The sequence below is a fragment of the Aspergillus lentulus genome, assembly GCF_001445615.1.
Source record: "Aspergillus lentulus DNA, contig: Alt05, strain: IFM 54703, whole genome shotgun sequence".
NCBI classification, from domain to species: Eukaryota; Fungi; Ascomycota; class Eurotiomycetes; order Eurotiales; family Aspergillaceae; genus Aspergillus; species Aspergillus lentulus.
In genome coordinates, this window is record NW_028322121.1 from 376,255 (window position 1) to 396,411 (window position 20,157).

At 50.6% G+C, this 20,157-nt stretch overlaps 8 protein-coding genes across 8 annotated transcripts; 4 read left to right on the plus strand and 4 right to left on the minus strand.

Moving 5' to 3' along the window:
* Positions 1-217: 217 nt before the first annotated feature.
* On the minus strand, positions 218-1,301 carry ALT_2828 (sulfurtransferase; the record flags this gene model as incomplete). The annotated part of the gene is made up of 2 exons (XM_033559171.2): positions 218-272; positions 340-1,301. The coding sequence occupies 2 exons, from the start codon at positions 1,299-1,301 to the stop codon at positions 218-220; spliced, it is 1,017 nt and encodes a 338-aa protein (XP_033415062.1).
* Positions 1,302-1,615: 314 nt separating this feature from the next.
* Positions 1,616-3,507, plus strand: ALT_2829 (uncharacterized protein; the record flags this gene model as incomplete). Its single annotated transcript, XM_033559170.2, has 2 exons — positions 1,616-1,757; positions 2,315-3,507. 2 exons carry the CDS (start codon positions 1,616-1,618, stop codon positions 3,505-3,507), a joined length of 1,335 nt encoding a protein of 444 aa, XP_033415061.2.
* Positions 3,508-4,047: 540 nt separating this feature from the next.
* Positions 4,048-7,835, minus strand: ALT_2830 (putative kinesin family protein (BimC); the record flags this gene model as incomplete). The annotated part of the gene is made up of 5 exons (XM_033559169.2): positions 4,048-5,019; positions 5,068-5,520; positions 5,573-6,623; positions 6,680-7,323; positions 7,386-7,835. 5 exons carry the CDS (start codon positions 7,833-7,835, stop codon positions 4,048-4,050), a joined length of 3,570 nt encoding a protein of 1,189 aa, XP_033415060.2.
* An 832-nt stretch (positions 7,836-8,667) lies between these two features.
* On the plus strand, positions 8,668-9,912 carry ALT_2831 (UPF0183 domain protein; the record flags this gene model as incomplete). The annotated part of the gene is made up of 1 exon (XM_033559168.2): positions 8,668-9,912. The coding sequence occupies one exon, from the start codon at positions 8,668-8,670 to the stop codon at positions 9,910-9,912; it is 1,245 nt and encodes a 414-aa protein (XP_033415059.2).
* A 282-nt stretch (positions 9,913-10,194) lies between these two features.
* On the plus strand, positions 10,195-13,338 carry ALT_2832 (isoleucine--tRNA ligase ISM1; the record flags this gene model as incomplete). Its single annotated transcript, XM_033559167.2, has 1 exon — positions 10,195-13,338. One exon carries the CDS (start codon positions 10,195-10,197, stop codon positions 13,336-13,338), a length of 3,144 nt encoding a protein of 1,047 aa, XP_033415058.2.
* A 782-nt stretch (positions 13,339-14,120) lies between these two features.
* On the plus strand, positions 14,121-15,248 carry ALT_2833 (opsin family protein; the record flags this gene model as incomplete). Its single annotated transcript, XM_033559166.2, has 5 exons — positions 14,121-14,263; positions 14,314-14,380; positions 14,429-14,916; positions 14,970-15,104; positions 15,167-15,248. The coding sequence occupies 5 exons, from the start codon at positions 14,121-14,123 to the stop codon at positions 15,246-15,248; spliced, it is 915 nt and encodes a 304-aa protein (XP_033415057.1).
* A 462-nt stretch (positions 15,249-15,710) lies between these two features.
* On the minus strand, positions 15,711-17,207 carry ALT_2834 (uncharacterized protein; the record flags this gene model as incomplete). The annotated part of the gene is made up of 3 exons (XM_089599439.1): positions 15,711-16,212; positions 16,281-16,989; positions 17,090-17,207. 3 exons carry the CDS (start codon positions 17,205-17,207, stop codon positions 15,711-15,713), a joined length of 1,329 nt encoding a protein of 442 aa, XP_089456182.1.
* Positions 17,208-19,113: 1,906 nt separating this feature from the next.
* On the minus strand, positions 19,114-20,124 carry ALT_2835 (40S ribosomal protein uS5; the record flags this gene model as incomplete). Its single annotated transcript, XM_033559164.2, has 3 exons — positions 19,114-19,371; positions 19,437-19,694; positions 19,864-20,124. The coding sequence occupies 3 exons, from the start codon at positions 20,122-20,124 to the stop codon at positions 19,114-19,116; spliced, it is 777 nt and encodes a 258-aa protein (XP_033415055.1).
* Positions 20,125-20,157: the final 33 nt, after the last annotated feature.

The following is a 20,157-nucleotide window of genomic DNA, read 5'->3' on the forward strand; positions in this document are numbered from 1 at the left end:
CCTTATCCAACACATTATGCTAAAGTCTCTAGCTGGATAGGATCATGTACATTATTATTCCCTGTGTTACATTCTATCGCACAGCAGTGAAGGTCTAAGCTATTCGTGTGTGCTAGCGCTCCAACGCAAAATCGATATGTATTCAAGGCAAGAGAACAGAAATGCTGTCCTACAAGTCCTTCAAAATCGTATCATGGCCACAATAAAAAAGGGTTCTTCAGGTCGCCTTCTTAATTAGACCCTCTGAGTCGTTGACACGCTGTGCCCATTCACTAATCGCGAAGAGTCAGCGTCTGAACTCACAGAGCCACAAGGCAACGAAAAGAGAAAGATACTTACGTCCAGCTCCCGTCGTAAACCCTCCGAAGACTGGGATTTCCATACTCTGTGACATTCAAAGCAGTTTCAATGATACTGGCCGTCACGCCGGTTCCGCATGTGCTGATGATGGACTTGGTTTCATCGACTTCGTGTTTCTGAAAGACCTTGCGCAGCTCTTCAGGAGAAAGATAGGTCTTTGTTTCAGGGTCAAGAAGTTCCTGAAAAGGCAAGCTCTTGGAGCCAGGGATATGTCCCGAAGACAAGCCCGGGCGCGGTTCGGGATCAGTACCCGCCCATCGCCCGTAAGATCTAGCATCCAGGATCTCGACCTCCTTTGATCCTTCTTTTCGGTGTTCCTTGGCGATCTCCTTCAACTCCCGGTACGGAATCACCAGCTTAGAGTCGAATTGTGGGAGTGGGTAGCTGGTCTTCTCCACAGGCGCTGGCTCCCCAGTCTCCGTCGGATAGCCTTCACGGACCCACAGCCTGTAGTTGTTGAGGACATGAACCCTGGGATGCCCAAATACTCGTAAGGTCCAGCCGACACGAGGGGCGCTGAAGATACCAAGCTCTTCCGTATCGTAAACCACAACCTCGTCGTCGCGTCGAATACCAAGCTCGCTCATCGCCTCGGCAAACGTTTCCACAGTAGGAAGCATATGCGGGTAGGGAGATTCAGGGTCCTTGATCGCGTCTAGATCGAAGAATCGTGCCTGAGGGATTCGATGCTTTCGAAATGCATCAATGCCTTTGCGGCCCTCGGGGTCATTGGGCATAAACCACGCGGCACATAGAGGGATTACGCGCGGAGAAGTGGAGATCTTCGTCGTCGGATTTTTCTTCAAAGCTTCATGGAGTTCCCTGGGTGACACGAGGTAGGAAGAGAATGAGATCTGGCGACTCTGATGCTGAGAAATAGCCATGGTAGAGCGCATCAAGCGAGTCGGTGAGGGAATGCTACGAAGAGTCGCAAAAGCCATACTCGCGACGAGGTCTCAGTGGTAATAATCGATAAAATAATTCACATACCGAATGACGAATATCGTGATCAAATTAGGTCAGTAACCCTCCACAAACTGGGTAGACTGTAGAGGGAAGTGTACGGATGGCGGGGGGAGTCTTTTCCATCCAGTTATCTAGGCGTGCGGAGTCGGCCACTGCTTCTCCGCCATGTGAAAGAGGTAAACAACTCCGCGCTTATCGTCGCAACTCCGCTAAGATACCTGCAAGCTGCGTGTCTTCTTACCCAGTTGAAACACAACGTTCGTACAACATAGAAGACAGACTCGTCAAGATGAAAGTTACTATCAAAGAATGGAATGCCGTCGCTACCTGGCGCTGGGATATGCCCGAAGACGATGTCTGTGGTATATGCCGTGTTCAATTTGATGGAACATGCCCAACCTGCAAATTTCCGGGAGACGACTGCTCACTTTGTGAGTTATCTTCCCACTCGACTTTGGCGCCGGGGACATGAAGCTGATCTGTAACTCTACATCTTGCAGTACTCGGGAAATGCGGCCACTCTTTCCATATGGTGCGATTGTGGATCTTTTTATCCTCATTTTATGAAGCCACTAACTGGATACTTTCCTGAACAGCATTGCCTTATGACTTGGATCCAACAAGAGTCTTCGAAAGGATTGTGCCCAATGTGCAGACAAAGTATGTACACTCTTGCTCCTGTTTTCGATCTAGTGCTAATGAGCTCTACAGAGTTTGAGTGGAAGCAAAATGACGAGTGAGGGTGATGATATTGTCGACTATTTTCACTGATTCTAGGGTAAACGGAGTGTTAGGAGTTCTGATGTACATGATACCCTTGTTATTTCCTTTGTCTCTTCCTCATGACAGCAAAAAGCTGCTCTATTCATTTTGATGCGCTTTCAGAAAGCGTGCTTTGCAAGTCACCTGACTTTATCGATAAGGAGTCGACCCCCAGCCATGTGATGATGAGCCATTCCGTAGCTTGAGACAGATCCTCGTTGACCAGGCCAAATCGAACCGCCTCCTCAATATCATCCGGAACCCAAGGATGTAGCTGCGCTGCTGGAGATGTCTTTACCAACACAAACCATATCCCCCGCCCAATACTCATCCTCTCCTCAACACGCCTCCCGAGGATTCTCCGGTCCCAAAGCACTATCACGACCACAGAGCTTTGATCGACCTCCTACCGCGCAACGAGTCAGCCACTCTCCGGAGCAGCAAACAACCTACGATGTAGCAGGCGATACCTCATCTCTACAACCCGGGGATGATGACCATCATGAAACAAGTTCCGCTTCACACCCATCATTTCAGCCCTTCTTTACGCTCATAGAGGATGCCAACACCTCCGAATACTACCACCCAGCAGTCCACTACATCTTCTCCGACGACGACACGGACATCGTAACGGAAGCAGCTCTACGTGCCCTTGAAACGGAGCAAGATGTCTCTCCCGATCCGTCAAAAGGGAAGGCAAGGTCAGCGAACAATCAACCACCGACGCAGCAGCAGGACGCAGCGGGAAACGAGACTGCCGGTCCGGAGGACGATGAGCCCCTCCTACCCCCTCCGGTCCCCGGCGTTCGCGACAACTACATAATCCTCGACATGGAGCTCGCGAATCCTGACGATGCGAAACACTTGAGCTCGGATCCGGCCCGCGGTGCCGGCACGGCCGGTTTGAGGTCCATATCCACCTCGCCGGTCGCTCAGGGAACATTCCTGCACCAGCAGTCACCGTCTGGGCCACATGGGTTCCCACCGACCCAGCCTCAATTCAACGTTGTATCCGCACATAGCCTGACACCAGCATGGCAAGTGCTCAGCACGCAAGTCGTACCCGCACCGACATTCGAGAATAACGCTTCAGGCGAGCAACCGTCAATGGGTGGCTTGATGCTCAAGATCCGCGGTACTTCTGGTCTGCCTGTGACCATGTTTGGAAAGGATAGAGACAAGGAGAGAGGAAGTCAACGACTGGAAGATATGATGGAGCAGTTTGGGAAACGCCTGGGCGAGCTCAGGCAGGTTATCGAGGCTGGACATCAGGTTCAGCCTACCCAGGATGCCCTGTTTGAAGGAGAAGAAGTGCTAGGCGGTGTAGATGCCAATGCTGTTTTGGATCCAAACCCTCATGAACAGATGGATGGCCGTAACAATGCCAAGGATGAGACAGGCGACGACAGCAATATCTGAAGTATGTCGCAGAACGGTTTAATATAATGAAGAAACAGTGTGATGGCTCCGTATATCAATTTCTCTTGTTAGATGCGTTTATTTTATCGTTGTGATCGACCTCATTTGATCAAATACCACAAATGTTTCTTTAGTATGCTGAAGTCCCGAATTTGTGGGAGTTACATCCCACCTAGGTAGTATAATTTACGTTGTGACCAAGCTACACCAATCAAGCAAACCGTTTCAATGATGTCAGAATCTGGAAAAGCTGGGTATCTATTGAGATCGATTTTAAACGCGATGGAATCCACACAATTGACATCATGCAAAACAATATAGCGACCACAGTCCGAGAAATCGACGGAGTACAAAGAACAGAGACAATGCACGGGTAGCCAAGGTTCTGTACACAAACTATAGATCGCCAGATACCGAACAGTAGAAATCACACACCCAAACCGGAAACGCCGTCACGACTCATGCGACTAGGGGTATCAGAGCAAGAATGACAGAGCAACAAGTATCTGCAACAGATGCTCATACTACATGAAGAAAGTTTTAGTCGGAGGGTTGTTGGTTTCTGAGCCTTCGTCCGCGCGATCCGGGCAGAGGAACATTTTCTCTACCTTCCATCATGCCGGCCATTTTCTTTGTCAGCATCTTCTGAGGAAGCTTGTTATCAGTCACACCAGAGCTGGAGCAGTGTCTTTTGGCGGGCGCGGCGTCAGCTTCCTCAATCTCTGCTGATTTGTCGGCAGCCAAGGACACCCGGCCGGTTGCTGATATGGAAGACTTGGATTGAGTGGCGGTTGAATCATCATCAGTGCCACACGCTAGTTGTTTTGCGACGATGTTTGCGTCGACTTCCCTAAGACCAGTGTTGGAAGGAGTCGCGGTAGTGGACGGAGGTTGCTGGGCTCCTACCTCGTCCTGAACATCGTGGTAGACGAAGCCTTTTAATGGAGTTCCGGTAGAACTGTCCAGAGAAGAAACAGAAGCGCTCGGCTCAGCGTTGCTAAACGGCAGGGCCTCAAGTTCCTTGGAGGTTCTCATCCTTTTGACCAAGTCATCATGCGCCTCGGTTCGAGGCAGGGTGGTTGGATACTCATAACGCCTCTTTTGAGGAGTGATGCCGGTTGGAATATACTCTTGAAGAGGGCGTTCTCGAATGTTGGTGCGAAGCTCCGACAAGGGTTTCTGAACTTCGTCGGACAGAGGCAGCGTCAATTCCCGAAGGCTCTCCATTTGTTGATTCGCGTCTTCCTGCAAACAGGTCGTTCGGTTACGAGAACCGGCTAGGTGTTCTTCAAATGCTGCGTAGGATTGTTGGGCATTGGACGCCATGCTCTGTAAGCTAGTCATGTGGGCGTCGCAGTACTGGCCATTCTGTGCTCGTGCCTTGGCGACAAAATCATCCAATGCGCCCATCTGTCTACTCATATCCTTCATCTGGGCGTCCACGATCCGTACGGTCTCCTCGTGCACTGACTCGGTGACTTTCTGGATGGATGCGTTGCGTTGATCGAATGTCTGCGAAATCAGTATTGACACATCTCTAATTGAGCGGCGGTTTCTTACCTCCCAATCATGCTGCATCTTGGTCTTGAATTCATCTCGAGATGCAATGACATCTTTGGCAAATTGCTCTGACTTGAATACCCATTCATCAACCTGCCGATCATAGTGCGCCGTTGCTTGTTCCAAGCAGTCACCCGAAGATGTGATGTCAGTCCGCACACACTCAACTCTGCCCTTCAAACGACCGAATTGTCTCTGGCGAGATTCATCAATCAATGACCTGATTTGTGACATGAGGTGATCCCGTTCCGCTTCAGCGTGGGCATTTTCCTCTTCCATGGTTTGGGCTAAATGCGCTGAAGCCCTGCGATTCGCCTCCACCGCCTGCTGATTAGCCTCCTGCAGTTGTAGGCGAAGCTGATTGATCTCAGCTTTTTGGCTATTGACGTGGGCTACCATGTCCTCAAACATGGATTTCAAATCTTTCCCGAGAGTGCTGTAAGATGCGTGGAGCTATGTCGGTTAGCACATGGAACTTGTTTGCAAACACGAGAATCCAGCTCACCTGGGCATGAAACTCTGAGAATTCGCCGATGACCTCCTTCGAGATACGGGCTGCCGCCGCTGACAGACCATTTAAACCCTCTCCGACCTTGCCTTTGACTTCTTCGCGCAGAACCTTAATCTCTTCGAGGACGTTGTTCATCTGATCATGAGAATCGGAAGTCTGAGCCTGAGCCTCCCGTAGCGCTCTGTCGAAAGAGAGGTTGAAATTGCGAAGTTCTTCTTCAGTTGACTGGAATTGGGTCAATTCGCCCTCGACAAAAGTATTGATCTTCGTGACGAAGTGCTCAGCGAGCTTCGAGTGTCGGTCTAAGAACTTCCCGACCCTACTATCGACCATGCTTGTCACATCAGCAACTTCGTCTACAGAAGTCTCCCATTTCTCCCGATTAGTTGCCTCGAGGTCTGCTTTCCGTTCTAGTTTCGCATGCAACCCTTCCACATCACCAACTGTCTTTTCCAACGTCGATACCAAATCGGACCCAATATTGCGCAGTTGGGCTTCCGTATCCTGATGGGCTTTGCGTAACATTTCTTCCTCTTCGAGAGTGGCTCTTGTATCCTTCAAAACAATTTCCGTTTTCTCGAGGATATCATTGGTCTCGTTCAACGCCGCACGTGTATCCTCGTGATCCTTCTTGAGGTTGTTAAAGTTGCTGGTCAACGTGAATAGCTCTTGAACCTTGTTCCGTAGGCTAGACTCCATGGACTCGATCTTGGCTCTTTGTTCCTCATTGACAATTCTTCGGGATTCGCTCTCCATCGTCATCTGCTCATAGGCATCGGGTGACATGTAAACACCATTCCTATGTCTTGTGGCGATAAGCTCCCCTTTGAGCTTCTCGATTTCTAGTGTGAACTCTCGAAGAAGAGTCTTTTTCGCCATATAATTGATCTGAGGTTTATTGCGGATGTTCTTGGCCCGGAATGCGTAGTCCAGCGTGGATATGGTCTCTTCCAGATTGCTACGGGAGGGCGAGATTGTGGCAATTATGCATGTTTTTGTTCGCCCGCCTAGAGAGTCTTGCAGTAACCGCGTGAGTTTTGATTCTCTGCTTGCATGTTAGTTTCCTCTTCCCCACGGAGGCCTTGAAGAAGTGTCATGTACCTGTACGGGATGTGCGGGCTTTTATCTACCAGCGCATTGATCACACGACCAAGAGTAAGCAGGCTTTTATTGATCAAACCAGCCTCCGTAGCTCGCTTGTTCTCAGCACCGCTGCGCTGGATATTCTCACTACCAGCAAGGTCGACCAGGTTGAGCTTTCCAGAACTGATGTAGTCATCCCCGTTCTCAGTGGTCCGTTTGGTATAGACCGTAATTGTGAAGATCGTGTGGCTTCGAGAGCTCAGGTCGTTGCATTTGGTCGCAGCGACCTGGCGCTTATGACTGCCAAGCTGAAGTAATTTAATACCAGCTGATGCCGAGTCAATCCACGTTTCCTCCATCCCTTGTACAAGTGTGCTGCCGCTGGTGCCTTTTTTCTCGTTCTCGAATATCTTCAACTTAGGGTTCTCCTCGGCTGAAAGCAAGTCGCGCAACTCTTCGTTGTAAAGCTCAATGAAAGAGCATTTTACCGTGCTTTCCGTGTCCTCGAGCTTGTGGAACAACGAGTACAAAACACGTGGTATTATACCAGCATTGTCGGATAGTATCCCAAGAGTGTCTGTCATATCACCTGACATGGTGTATGTCTTGCCCGTTCCTGTCTGCCCGTACGCGAAGACAGTACAGTTGTAACCCGCGAGCATCTGCTTCCATTAGCTGGTCGACTTCTTGCTATTTTTCACAAGGTTTGCAGTAAATAGCTGACCTCATTCACAATTGGAAGAACAACGTCCTCGTATACAGTAACCTGATCAGCCGCAGCCGAGAAGACTTTGTCGAAAGTGTAAGCTTTATTCGAAACTGCATTCGGGCCCATTGACAGCTCCACAGTCTTTCCCTTTGCTCCCTCGGTTGATACTACCACGCCGCTGTTCTCCTTGACTTCGCGATCATTACGCCCACGGCATCGTACAACCACGTGAATACTCGTGTCCTCGTTAATCTCGCGCTCATAATCTCTCTGATTCCTTATCGCAGAAATGCTGGCCGTGTCGCTCGGTGACTTCAGACGAGACGCGTTGGGGGCAGAAGCTTTCGCCGGTATCGCCGACGATGTTCTTCTCTCAGTTGCTGACGAGGTCGGGCGCCGCGTTGCTTGTCGCGTACCCGTCCTCCTGGTGGGCAGGCCGGAGGCAGGCCGTTGGGGGCCGGCCATGGTGAAAGGTCAACGGGCAAATTATTCCGATACTTCAAAACAAGGAAACAATAACTATCAGAGATGAGTATGCTAGTAATCTAGCAAGAAAACTGTTCGGTTGGTTGCTGGATGTCGGCAAGGTGTCTGTCTCTATTGAGATGAAAGTAACTAGGCCACCGTTTGTTGTGGCTCGATGGAGACTGGAAAAGGAAAATGTAAACAAACCCGCATGTTGCGCACGCGCCACTATATGGTTTGTGCTCCAGGGGTCATCCCCCCCTCTCACATGATCCGATGTGGTCATCGCCTATCCATCTCATACATATCTGCAGCCTATCTACTCTTCATCATTGCATCTCCTTATCTCAATCTCGACTGAACTAATACCTCAAGTATTATCTAGGAATTTACCTTACGTTGTCTATCTTTGGAAAGACGCTCTGTACACGTACAAGCGGCTTTCACTCACATGTATACCTCATGATGAGAATCGGTCCCTGATCACCATGACCGCCCCGAGAGTTCCCATGCAGGCCCAGATATCTCCTGGGAAGGGACTGGGCTTCATCAGCATGTTCCCCTCTGTTACTCTCTTACTCTATAGAGCTAATCTTGAATAGCGCTTGGTGCTTCCCTCCACAATGTTTTAACTCGTGTAAAATCACATCCACACCTCTACCCCGCAGTCGATCTTGCCTACTCCTCATCCGATCCCTTGCGGAAGCCAGTCATTCTACAGCTTCCTTCGAATGGCCTTCGCCTGCGATTTGATGGGCCCGATCAAAGGTTACGGCTTATTGAGGTGCTAGACTTCTCGAAAATCACTTTGATTTACAAAAACCAAGAAGTAATGAAGGGCGTGAAACCACAAGAACAAGCCGTTTCGCAACAAGGTCCTAGTTTTCGTCATATCTACAATCGCCTCTTCGGGCCCTCCTACCCGGGCGAATATACACCTCCAGGTGATGGACATTCACCATATGGGACATATGTGCTCTCATATCCGGGGGTTGCGTTCTCGTTCCCTCTACAGAACTCAGCATGGTCAGAGCAATGTGATTTTGTAGCTCTGCTTTCTTCATCGGCAGCTTTACCAGCGACATCCATGGCTATATTCCAGGGCGCCTCTTGGCCGGAGGCTAGGGATAAGCTGTTCTCACAGCAGCCGCAATATCCTCGGTCTCCAGCACTAAGTGGCAAGAACCGTGATCTCGTCTCGGATGAGATTGAAGAGTTCATCATCTTCGGCGCCGGCAAGATGGAGGTAATCCGCAGATCTAGTGCTCCTACTAGTATCACGCTGTCAGAGACGACTCCACAGGATCTTATTGCTGAGTTTGGACCACCTGATGCTATCTATCGGAAGAATGACCGGAGAATATCCATTCACCGGGCAGCCGGTAATAATAGTGCAGCAGATGCACTGCACATGAGCCCTTCCCCAGGTAGGGGGATCGATGTCACTGACACGGATCAATCTTCGAGCAACAGCGTCACTGATGACTCAGATGAGGAGATCTCCCCTGTCAATAATATTGACCCTTCATCGCTCCCTACTGAATGCTTCTTTAATTATTTCCATCACGGTTTCGATGCCTTTATCTCGTATCCCACTGTCGTCGGCCCTGCTTTCCCGGGATCTGATTTGTCCGACTCATCGCCTCCACCGCCTTCTTCTCAACTCGTCGTCACTAAGATCATACTGCACGGAAATATTCCAGGCTCATATCCGTTTAACCGTCATCGACGCAGTCGTTGGACGATCAGTGTCGATCCGGCAGGTGATGTCGTGACGTCCGAGACCCCGTACGACGCGATTTCTGAGAAGTTGAGGGAGGTCTGGAAAGGATCTTATGCAAGCACTGCGGAGGAGCGGGCCTTACAACGGCCCATGGTGCTGAATCGCGGTTGGGGGGACAGTCCTGAGAGTAGTGTCGAGTTCCTGGGTGGTTGGGAGGAAACTACTGCCAGAGGACACCGGAACGGTCATGATGGTCACGATGGGGGCTTGGGTAATACTGAATTATTCGGCTTCCCCGGGTTGCTATTCGAAGTGATGAAGAATGGGGCTGTGAGCTGCTTGACCGTATATTGATTGCTGCTTGGGATGGTATAGACTGGAGTCTGGAGTTCGCCTATCAAGTCCGACATCACTTCATGAGTCACGACAATGAGTCACGACGTTGCCAATTAGATGATACCTTAATTATTTTCAAATGGATTACCTTTATACTTGAAGATGATGGTCTTTTCCTTCAAAATATTCGTCATCTTGGTAGATCTGCAATGGGTCGACATAGTAGGGTGTATATATCAATTTGGAGTTCCAGGCACTAAAGCTCTAGTGTTATCTCCGATCGTCCCCGATCTCCCGGGGATGGGTCCCCATAATTATTTTTCATCCGTCTCCGCGCATAACTCCAACCCAAATCTTCAACGCGACCAACCTCAACCTCACCTCCGAGGCGGGATATGCTTCAGCGGTAGTATGCCGGAATTGCCGCGGTCGCTCGCTCGGTCCTGGTCGTCGACGCTGAAACTCCCCAAGTCAACATTCCCCGCACGCGTGACGCCGGCCGACCAGACAAAATACCTAAAGCGATGTACCGACGAGCTCTACGCCTGGCAGCGCCGTGAAAGGCCCGCCGACCGACCATTTGTATTGCATGATGGACCCCCCTACGCAAATGGCGACCTTCACGTTGGACATGCTCTCAACAAGATATTGAAGGATATAATCTGCCGAGTGCAGCTGGCTAAAGGGAAGCGCGTTCGGTATGTGCCCGGATGGGATTGCCATGGATTACCCATCGAGCTCAAGGCGCTTGAGCTTCAGAAAGAGCTTGGAAGCACCGGGGGATCTATCGGTGCTGCTGCTATTCGAAAAGCTGCGCGTAAGCTGGCAGGGCGGACAGTGAAAGAGCAGATGAAAGGCTTTCGAAGCTTCGGCGTGATGGCCGACTGGGACGGCCATTGGAAGACTATGGACAAGGAATTCGAGAAAAGACAACTTGGTGTTTTTCGTGAGATGGTGGATAAGGGACTGATCTATAGAAGGTTCAAACCAGTCTACTGGTCGCCGTCTACCGGGACAGCGCTTGCGGAAGCCGAATTGGAATACAAAGACGACCATGTTTCCACCGCTGCCCTGGTCAAATTTCCTCTGGTCTCAGTCCCTCCACAATTGGCTCAAGACCCTCTGGTACAGCTTAAGGACCTCAGTGCCGTCATTTGGACTACGACGCCTTGGACACTTCCCGCCAACGCTGTGATTGCTGTTCACGAATCCTTGGATTATATGATCGTTCAGTCGGATACTCACGGGCAGCTCCTCGTCGCTCAATCGCGGTTTGAGTATCTGGAACATATGCTGAAGGAGGATCTGACCGTTATCATTCCGTCTATTCGTGGCTCAGAGCTAGCAGAGCAGACAAAGTACCGACCGCTTTTCAAGCCAACTGACGCGGAACCGCAGCTGATCATAGCTGCGGATTTTGTCACTGCCGACTCTGGTTCAGGACTTGTGCATTGTGCTCCTGGTCATGGTATGGACGACTATGAAGCTTGTGTTCCTCGTGGCATTCCTGCGTTTGCTCCGGTTGATGATCATGGGAAATTCACCGACAAGGCCATGCCCAGTGACCCCGCAAGGCTGAGCGGAAAAAGTGTCCTTGGAGAAGGGACGGCCGCTGTGCTCGAGTACATTGATTCGCAAGGCTACCTGCTGGCAAAACATCAGTACGAGCATAAGTATCCTTACGATTGGAGGTCGAAGCTTCCAATCATCATCCGAGCAACTGAACAATGGTTTGCGGATGTGGCAGACATCCGTAACAGCGCTGTAACGGCTTTGGACGATGTCAGATTTGTGCCCAGTTCTGGAAAGCAACGCCTGGAGAACTTTGTCAAGAACCGTAGCGAATGGTGCATTTCACGCCAACGTGCCTGGGGTGTCCCAATCCCCGCCCTTTATAATCGGGCCACAGGCGATGCTGTGCTCACCCGGGACAGTGTCTCGCACATCATGTCTGTAATCGAGGAACGCGGCATAGATGCATGGTGGACTGACAATATGAATGACCCTGCGTGGATTCCGCCGGCGCTGCGAGAAGAGTCCGGACCCGGCTACAGGCGCGGCACTGATACCATGGATGTGTGGTTCGATAGCGGTACAAGTTGGACAGAGATCGACACCCCTCCTCGCGATGGATACCCTGCGGATGTTTACCTAGAAGGCACCGACCAGCACCGCGGCTGGTTCCAGTCCGGGCTTCTCACATACATTTCCCATCAGCTTGCCTCAGGGCAGACTGCTACTCCTCGAGCGCCATTCAAGAATCTCGTCACCCACGGATTTACTCTCGACGAGGAAGGACGCAAGATGAGTAAGTCCATTGGGAATGTGATTCACCCACAGTCGATCATGGACGGAACTCTTTTGCCCCCTCTTAAGCCGAGGAAAGGCAAAGGAAAGCAACAAGAAAACAAAGAGCCAGTATATGATGCTATGGGACCTGATGCGCTTCGTATGTGGGTTGCAAGTAGTGACTATACACGGGACGTCGTGATCGGAAAACAAGTGCTTCAGACTGTCAACACCAGCCTGCACAAATTCCGTGTGACTTTCAAGCTTCTTCTGGGTGCTCTGTCAGATTTCCGGCCACAGGACCAACTTCCATATAGCCAGTTGCAGCAGGTGGACCGCATGGCCCTTTTGCACCTGTCCGAGATGGTCCTCACTTGTCAAAAAGCATACGACAATTTCGAATTCTACAAGGCTGTGAACGCAATGAACCGGTGGGCCAATCTTCAATTTTCGGCCTTCTACATGGAGGCGATCAAAGACCGTCTCTATACCTATGGGGAGAACAGCTCCAGCAGACGCGCCGCTCAGACAACCTTGTTCCACATTTATAACTACCTTCAGGAAATACTGGCTCCCATCACGCCCTTGCTTGTGGAAGAGACCTGGGAACATACCCCAGAAGCCATCAAGCTGCAATGCGAGCATCCCTTGAAGCGTGTAGCCTCGACGCCTCCTGTCGACTGGTTGGACCAGTCTCTTGAGGCCGATTATCAGGAAATCGTAGGGGTCAGTTCGGTCATCAAGGCTCTGCAAGAGCAAGCGAGAGGCAAGAAGCAGCTAGGCTCTTCCCTCCAGTCCTTCGTTCATATCGTGTTACCTGAGGGCAATTCGACCTGGTCGGCCCTGCAACGCAATCTGTCAGAGCTCAATGATATGTTCGTTGTCTCTTCAGTTACGCTCGGCGCGCATGGAGAGCCTATCCCAGCTGCCATTCTTGACGCAGAGTGGCAGTATAGCGACGCGTATGAGCTTCCCAGTGGAGGAAAGGGAACTGTGTACATCTACACGCCACAAGCGGATAAGTGCCCCCGTTGCTGGCGCTATGTTGTCCCAGAACCTCAGGCTGATGGCACACTGTGCAATCGTTGCGAGGATGTCGTGCGAGACCTTGATGCGTCAACTCCTGGCGAGACTGTTACTAATGGCACTGCCTAATTTCTTTTCTGATCCTTGCGTCTGATTCCTATTCGTCTATTCGGCTCTTAGCCGAGTCTAGGTAGCCATGTACTATGGTTTCCCGAGCTTGATTATGTACAGTAACCCCCTCCATTCTGGTGCCAAATTTAAGTAGTATTACAACGGACGTGGGACCCCACATCACGTCAGGATTGGAATAAAACCTAGCCTACCGAGAGTTATCTAAATGAAATATTGATGTTCTTAGTCACAGAACGCAAGGGTGTTCTGGAGCAAAGGCAAGGCAGCAGTGGTATGATGCCGCCCACTTCGCCGTGGCAAAGACCTTACGCAGTTGTAGCTCAGGTAATCAACCATCTTGTGACCAGAACCTCATATGTATCCAACATGCAGCTGCTTGCGGCCTGCATCCGCTCTAGAACCTTGGCGATTATAGGTGCTAATGAGTGTTATTGGTTGTGAAATGTTTTGCTGCACGAGTTGAAATAACTTCCCAGTTTTGATGACGCCACCATCGAGGTCAGTATGACGAGTGCTCCTTGTAGCCCGCAAATCAATTCCCCCACAGTACGAGCCCAGGCAACATGACGACAATTGTGCCACGAAAGCTCCTCTTTAAATTGATGTTAGCGGGGATGAATCTCGTTTTGACGTGTCGATCATCGAACTTGGTTATCCAGTGCGCCGATCAGATTAACTATTGATCATTCTTCCCTGGAGCTATAAAGAGCGGAACTGCCATAATTCTTGACACTAACGAATACATTTGGAGGCAATACCGCGAATTTGCACTATTCAAGATGTTCGACTCGATGCTGTCTCATACGAAGGGCCCGTTTCCCTTGCCTACTTCGACCTCGTCAGTAGGTCCAGTACCTACCGTTATTCCCGGGGATACTCCCATCTTCCAGGAACTTGGAACGACTGGCAAGCGGACATTATGGTATGCATCTATTTGACAGATCTCACCAAAATCATGGCTAATAAGCTCAGGGTGGTTACAGTTCTCATGGGGCTCTCGTCACTGGTCTTCTACACTCTTAGTGCTCGAGTGCCGTTGGTATGTACTGAAACTCATAATCGTGGATAGAGAACTCACACGTCGCAGTCGAAGCGCGTCTTCCACACATTGGTCTCCATCATGACCACCGTCTCATTCCTCGTCTACCTTGCCCTCGCAACGGGAAGCGGCATGGCCTGGAAACACGACTCTCTCAAGCACACCCACAAGCATGTCCCCGACACCACGCAGGATTACTTCCGCCAGGTAATGTGGCTACGCTACCTCAACTGGTTCGTGACCGAGCCACTCAGTCTCATCAATCTGGCGTTGGTATCGGGCCTTCCTGGCGCTCATTTGCTCGTCGCCATTGCAGCTGATTATGTTATGCTGGGCTCCGGACTGCTTGGCACCTTTGTGGGCCACACGTCGCGCAGATGGGTTTGGTTCACCGTCAGCGCTCTGGGATACCTGACTACGGTTTACCATGTCGCAATCAATGGAGGCAAGGCGGCCAATAACAAGGATGCACAGACTAGACGCTTCTTTGCGTCTTTGTCTGGTGTGACTTTGATTGTCAAAGTGCTGTACCCAATGTATGTGATCACCCTTTCGGGACAATGCGAAACTGAGTAGCTGACGCATTTAGTGCTATCGCGGCCGGTGGCCTGGCTTTGAGGATGAATGTTGATACCGAGACCGTTGTCTTCGCCATCTATGACATCTTCACTCAGGGCTTACTCGGATACTGGTTGATCCTCGCACACGACAGCTCTCGGGGAATGTAAGTAGTTGTCTCGTATAACGCTCATACCTGACGTATGTCAAACTGATTCTTTCTTTCAGATCTCTCTACGTTGACGGATTCTGGTCTAATGGCATCGGAAACGAAGGAGCTATTCGCATCAGTGAGGAGGATGGAGCGTAAAAGCTCGAATGCTCCGTGAATCAAATGAACCTCGGGTTCAGCAACGATTGCACGGAAGTGCAAATTCTAATGTCGAAGTGCGCTCTAGTAAGAGTGAAGGTGGACTGGCTTGTGAGAACATACACTGATATCAGTCTATGTCTCTCTCTATTGATGAATTGCTATTCTGTGTGCGACTGTATCCGCGAGTCGGTTCAATTGTTACCTAGCTTTGATGATCAGTGATAATAAAGAATGTATAATACATTTTGATAGTCGAACAGAATCGGTTTTTTAAAGATCTCATTTGGACTATGGTACTTCTGCTCGGCTGCAGAGCTCCGATGACAGCTACTTACGTTCTCTGCTTAGTTGATTCACTAACTCACAGCAGCTTCGGCCATCGGCATCCATGCTACTATGACCCGGGCCCAGACTGAGACTGGAGCCTTGAGAGAGGGTAGAGGGTAGAGGATACTGTTGCTAATAATTAGCTTTTCTTCCCGGATACATCTCTCCATCTGTGTCTCGCTTCACGGAAGCCTTCCTCCGGAACGGGTTCCGCAGAGGAATCTGCTTAAGACTCTCAGAACCACGGAACGGCATCTCCCCAACTTTCTTCCCGCCCTTTAGCTCGATAACCTTCAACTCCCTGAGCGGGTCGATCCAGCGAGCAGGCACCGGCTCCGTCGATACATCGCGCGGGTAGTGGATCGCCACCTTCCTCATCGGCCAGGGGACGTAGAAGCCGGCGTCAACACAGAAATCTTTGAAGTTTATGCACTTGAGATGCTTGGGGTCAAACCAGTGGATGAAGGGGTCAGCGTCGACGACGAAGCCCGTCAGGGTCAGGGTCTTGATGGAGAGGCGGTTCAGCGTACGGCCCATGACCATAGCGCGGACTTTGGCTTTCTCGATGGCGGTCTTGTCGAGGTACTCGCCGGCTCCAATTTGGGGGTCGAGGGTTCCGTCGCCTGCGTGGCCGCTGTTGGTGCATCTTAGCTTGCGTCCTGCTTTATCACTCTGGAATCAATCGAGGGGTAGCGAGCTTACTAGTAAACCGGCTCGCTATGATGTGATTGATCGAGCATCCAGCCGCCCTTGATATAGGGCCATCTCTTACTAGCCCTGCGGCGGATCCGAGGCTCAAGCGCCATGCCTAGCTCTAGCTCCTCGAGATCGGTGTTTAGCCAGGCGGCTTGCCAGATATACTTCTGGTACGACTGCATCATCCCCGTGATCTTCAGCACGCGCAGGTTGCGAAACTGGCAAAGCGGAGCCATTTCTTCAACGTTGAGCATGTTCTCCTCGACGTCCTGACCCTCTTTGACGGGCCAGAAGACATCAATTCCTAATGCGGTCAGGTCCTTTGGGAGGTGGTTCCAGGTTGCTCCGCCACGGAAGTATATGAGGGGTCTAGCGGGTGTTCCTGGCTCCTGGGGGGTCGGGGTAGCCAGGACGGACTCGATTTTCTCGTTCCTCCTGCTACTTGCCATATTGAAGGGCGTGCGGAAGCGGCGACGGCGGGTTTCTGACGAGATACTCGGGGCTCGGGTTGGGGAGCGAGACTGAGAACGCTGGCGTTTGCTGAAGTCGAAGAGACGGCTTTGAGAGAATGAATTCAAATTCAGCGCATCGCTCATGCTAAAGCGACGGCGCTGCTTCTTTTCAACCTCTACTTCCTTCGCGACGTCCTTGGTAGGTCTTGCAGCAGTCAGGTTGAAAGGGAACCTCAGATGTAAAGGTAAAGCTGAACTGCGATCTAGATTATTATTTTGACAATGTATGAGCATTCATTGCTGAATCTGAGGCTGTGGTATGACATTGCAAGGCTTAGACAGGGAGGAGGAGGAGGAACTTACTGGCTTCGATGCTGTCGTGGATGGGCTGGTTGAACCGCTCTGCGTCTCTCCAGAAAGCTTCCCCGAGGAGTGTTGCTTTCCAGTGCGAAGGGAAGTCTTCGACTCTGTTTGTTTCCATTCCTGTGAGATGTGCTCATTCAGACTTGGTCTTGGGAGCTACCCCAAGATCAAGAGAGTTTGGATGGAAAGCAATCAGATAGATGGCTCCAAGCAACGTCGGAAGTGAGATTGTTGTACTGGCGAGTTTGAGAAGAAGGATAGAAACAAAACAACTACTGACCCTGATCAGTGCTCCTGTGAGGCGCGCGCTATAGCTGGTAGTGAATACCATTTCTGTTGTGTGTCAGGGCAATCGAAGACCTTCTACTATACTCAAATAATAAACCATTTCATCACTACCGGTAGACTCCAGAAACTGATCATAGTATCTGATTGTATGTGAACTTCAAGTAGGGCAAAATGTGCTATGAAACAATCTATACAAAGCGTTGCCCGATGTTGTCTTTCAAGCGTCTCAAATCTCAGCTCAAAGGCTCACCTCATTGATCCTGTCCTTCTCCTCTTCTCTCCATCAACAAAACCTTCTGTATCGATCCTTTCCACTTTCGTTTCACTTTCAATTTCTGAGATCTTGACATCACGGGCCTGTTCAGTAGTGCTTCCATTCTATCCAGGTTCTATGTTGTGACCACAGCTGACTAACGTTGTGTATTCTTCCAAGCCCTGACAGTGAGCAGGCTCAGACCTACGAGCAGCTGTATAGCGGAGCCAGGGGCGAAAAAAAGGCTGGAAAATGGTTGCTGCTGCTGCTTCCTATGAGGCTGCGAGACGTTATCAGCAGCATATTGATAGAATAGGGCTGTTATATCCTGTCACTGCACCATGCCTCATGATAGCAAACCAAACTCTCAAATGGCATAACCATTTATGGGGGCAAGAACGCGATCGATATACTAAGGCCGATCCTCATGGAATGCGCAGATGTCTGGACAAACACCGACTTCGTTAACGTGCCTGAGGACGAATGGATGCGGAGACCAATGAAGGATGGTTGGGAAGATCGCCTAAGAAAAGCTCCAAACGATACCCAGCTAGTCAACAGGATCGGGGCGTCATCGACAAGGTCTTCGACGGCCTCTACTGAACAAGCATGATGTCAAAGTTATATGGATTGAGAATGAAACGAAAAGTGCGAAGATCGATTCAGAAAGGTTATGCTGATGGAGAGAAGAGGAGAAGGACAGTATATGACGGTTTTATAGTCTGTATAGGCCGATCCTTCAGAGGTCAGGGCGGGATAAAAGATGGGATGATGCGGATATATATCTCCTGTCAAATGAGGAAAATGACCATACCACGGCACACTTCCTTACAACTTCAAGAGCTGTCAAAGCCAGATATGCGAGTGATCTATCACTCAGGCTATCGCATTCGTTAGAAATCAAACAGAAGAGGGTGATCCGACCCTTGAGCCTGCATGAGTTGCCATTACACCACACTATAGTAAATGATACGTGGAGCGTCTAGTTTCTGTGGATCGATATCGGTTCCACATCTGAAAGCGGGTAGCTTGATGTGAGAAGTCTAGATGCCCACAGCTGTAGCATTTCCATGTGCTACCGTGCTGCCTTGGATTTTCAAGACAATCTACGAACATGGTGAGCCCTGGTTGCCAAGTAGGTAAGGTATGCTTCGGATCTTGGAACCAATGACTTTGATCACCACTACTCGTATGAGGCAATGATCCAGTACTTAGATGATTCCTCATGTTTGCTCACGGAAAGAAGCTAGTGGTCATGACTGGCGAATGGGTAGCTTTATTGACTCCACGCTATTTTGCTTTTGTTTTCCCTTCCCGTGATAAATACACCCATGGACACCATAAGTAGCGTAGCCGAGCGTGATCGAAATCAAGTCCTGTCTAGCATCCCCGTTCTTCCAGCCAAGAAAGAAAAAGTTGGAACCCGTAGGAAAATAGTCCGATCAAAAACAGTCATGCAAATTTATCCCGTCACAGCACTAAATTAGTACTTCTTGCCCTGGCGCAGAACATCACTGAACTCCTCCAGAGGGCTCCGGATGAGCTTAGTCTCCTTCCACAGGTTGGGGGTGAGGAAGCCGTAGGTGTTGACGACGGCAAGGAAGGTAGCCTTGAGGGTGTTCTCGAGGGTCTTGGTGGAACCGGAGGACGAAGTGTAGGCGTCCTGGACACCGGCAAGCTGGAGGAGACGCTTGACAGCGGGGGAGGCAACGAGACCGGTACCACGGGGAGCGGGGATAAGCTATTCTCGCGGTTAGACATGTGATATTCTGCAATACACAACTATCGCATTCGATCATAACGTACTCTGACGGAGACGGAACCACACTTGGCGCTCTGCTTGACGGGCAGAGAGTGAGGCTCACCGAGGTTGGTACCCCAGTAACCTCTCCGGACGGGCAGAACGCTGAGCTTGGCAATGATGATGGCGGCACGGATGGCGGTAGCGACTTCCTTGGAGGTCTTGATACCGAGACCGATGTGACCTTCGGAGTCACCGATGACAACGACGGCCTTGAAACGAGTACGCTGACCGGCACGAGTCTGCTTCTGGACGGGCTTGATCTGTAGTTTCATAACCGTCAGCAACTGCCGATTACACCCGTGTATATCGCGAATATTCGCCCAATCCATCCAATTCGATAACCCCATTTCATTTTCCCATATTCCACGAGTTTGTCATGCACAATTGCTCCCTAGAGGATATTCGCAAATGGAATTGTTCGTTTCGTACCTTCATGACCTCATCCTTGAGCTTAGGCAGGAAGAAGTCGACAATCTGGTACTCCTTGACAGGCAGAGAGTGCAGGTAGATCTGCTCCATGCTGGTGATCTTGCCGGCCTTGACGAGACGGCCGAGCTTGGTGACGGGCTGCCATTCCTTCTCCTCCTTTGCGCCGCCGCGACGACCACGACGACCACGGCCACGGCCACGGTCACCACCACGGTCACCGCGCGAGCCAAATCCTCCACGTCCACGGGGAGCGTCAGCCATTTTGTATGTTGATGGCGATTGAGAATGAACCGG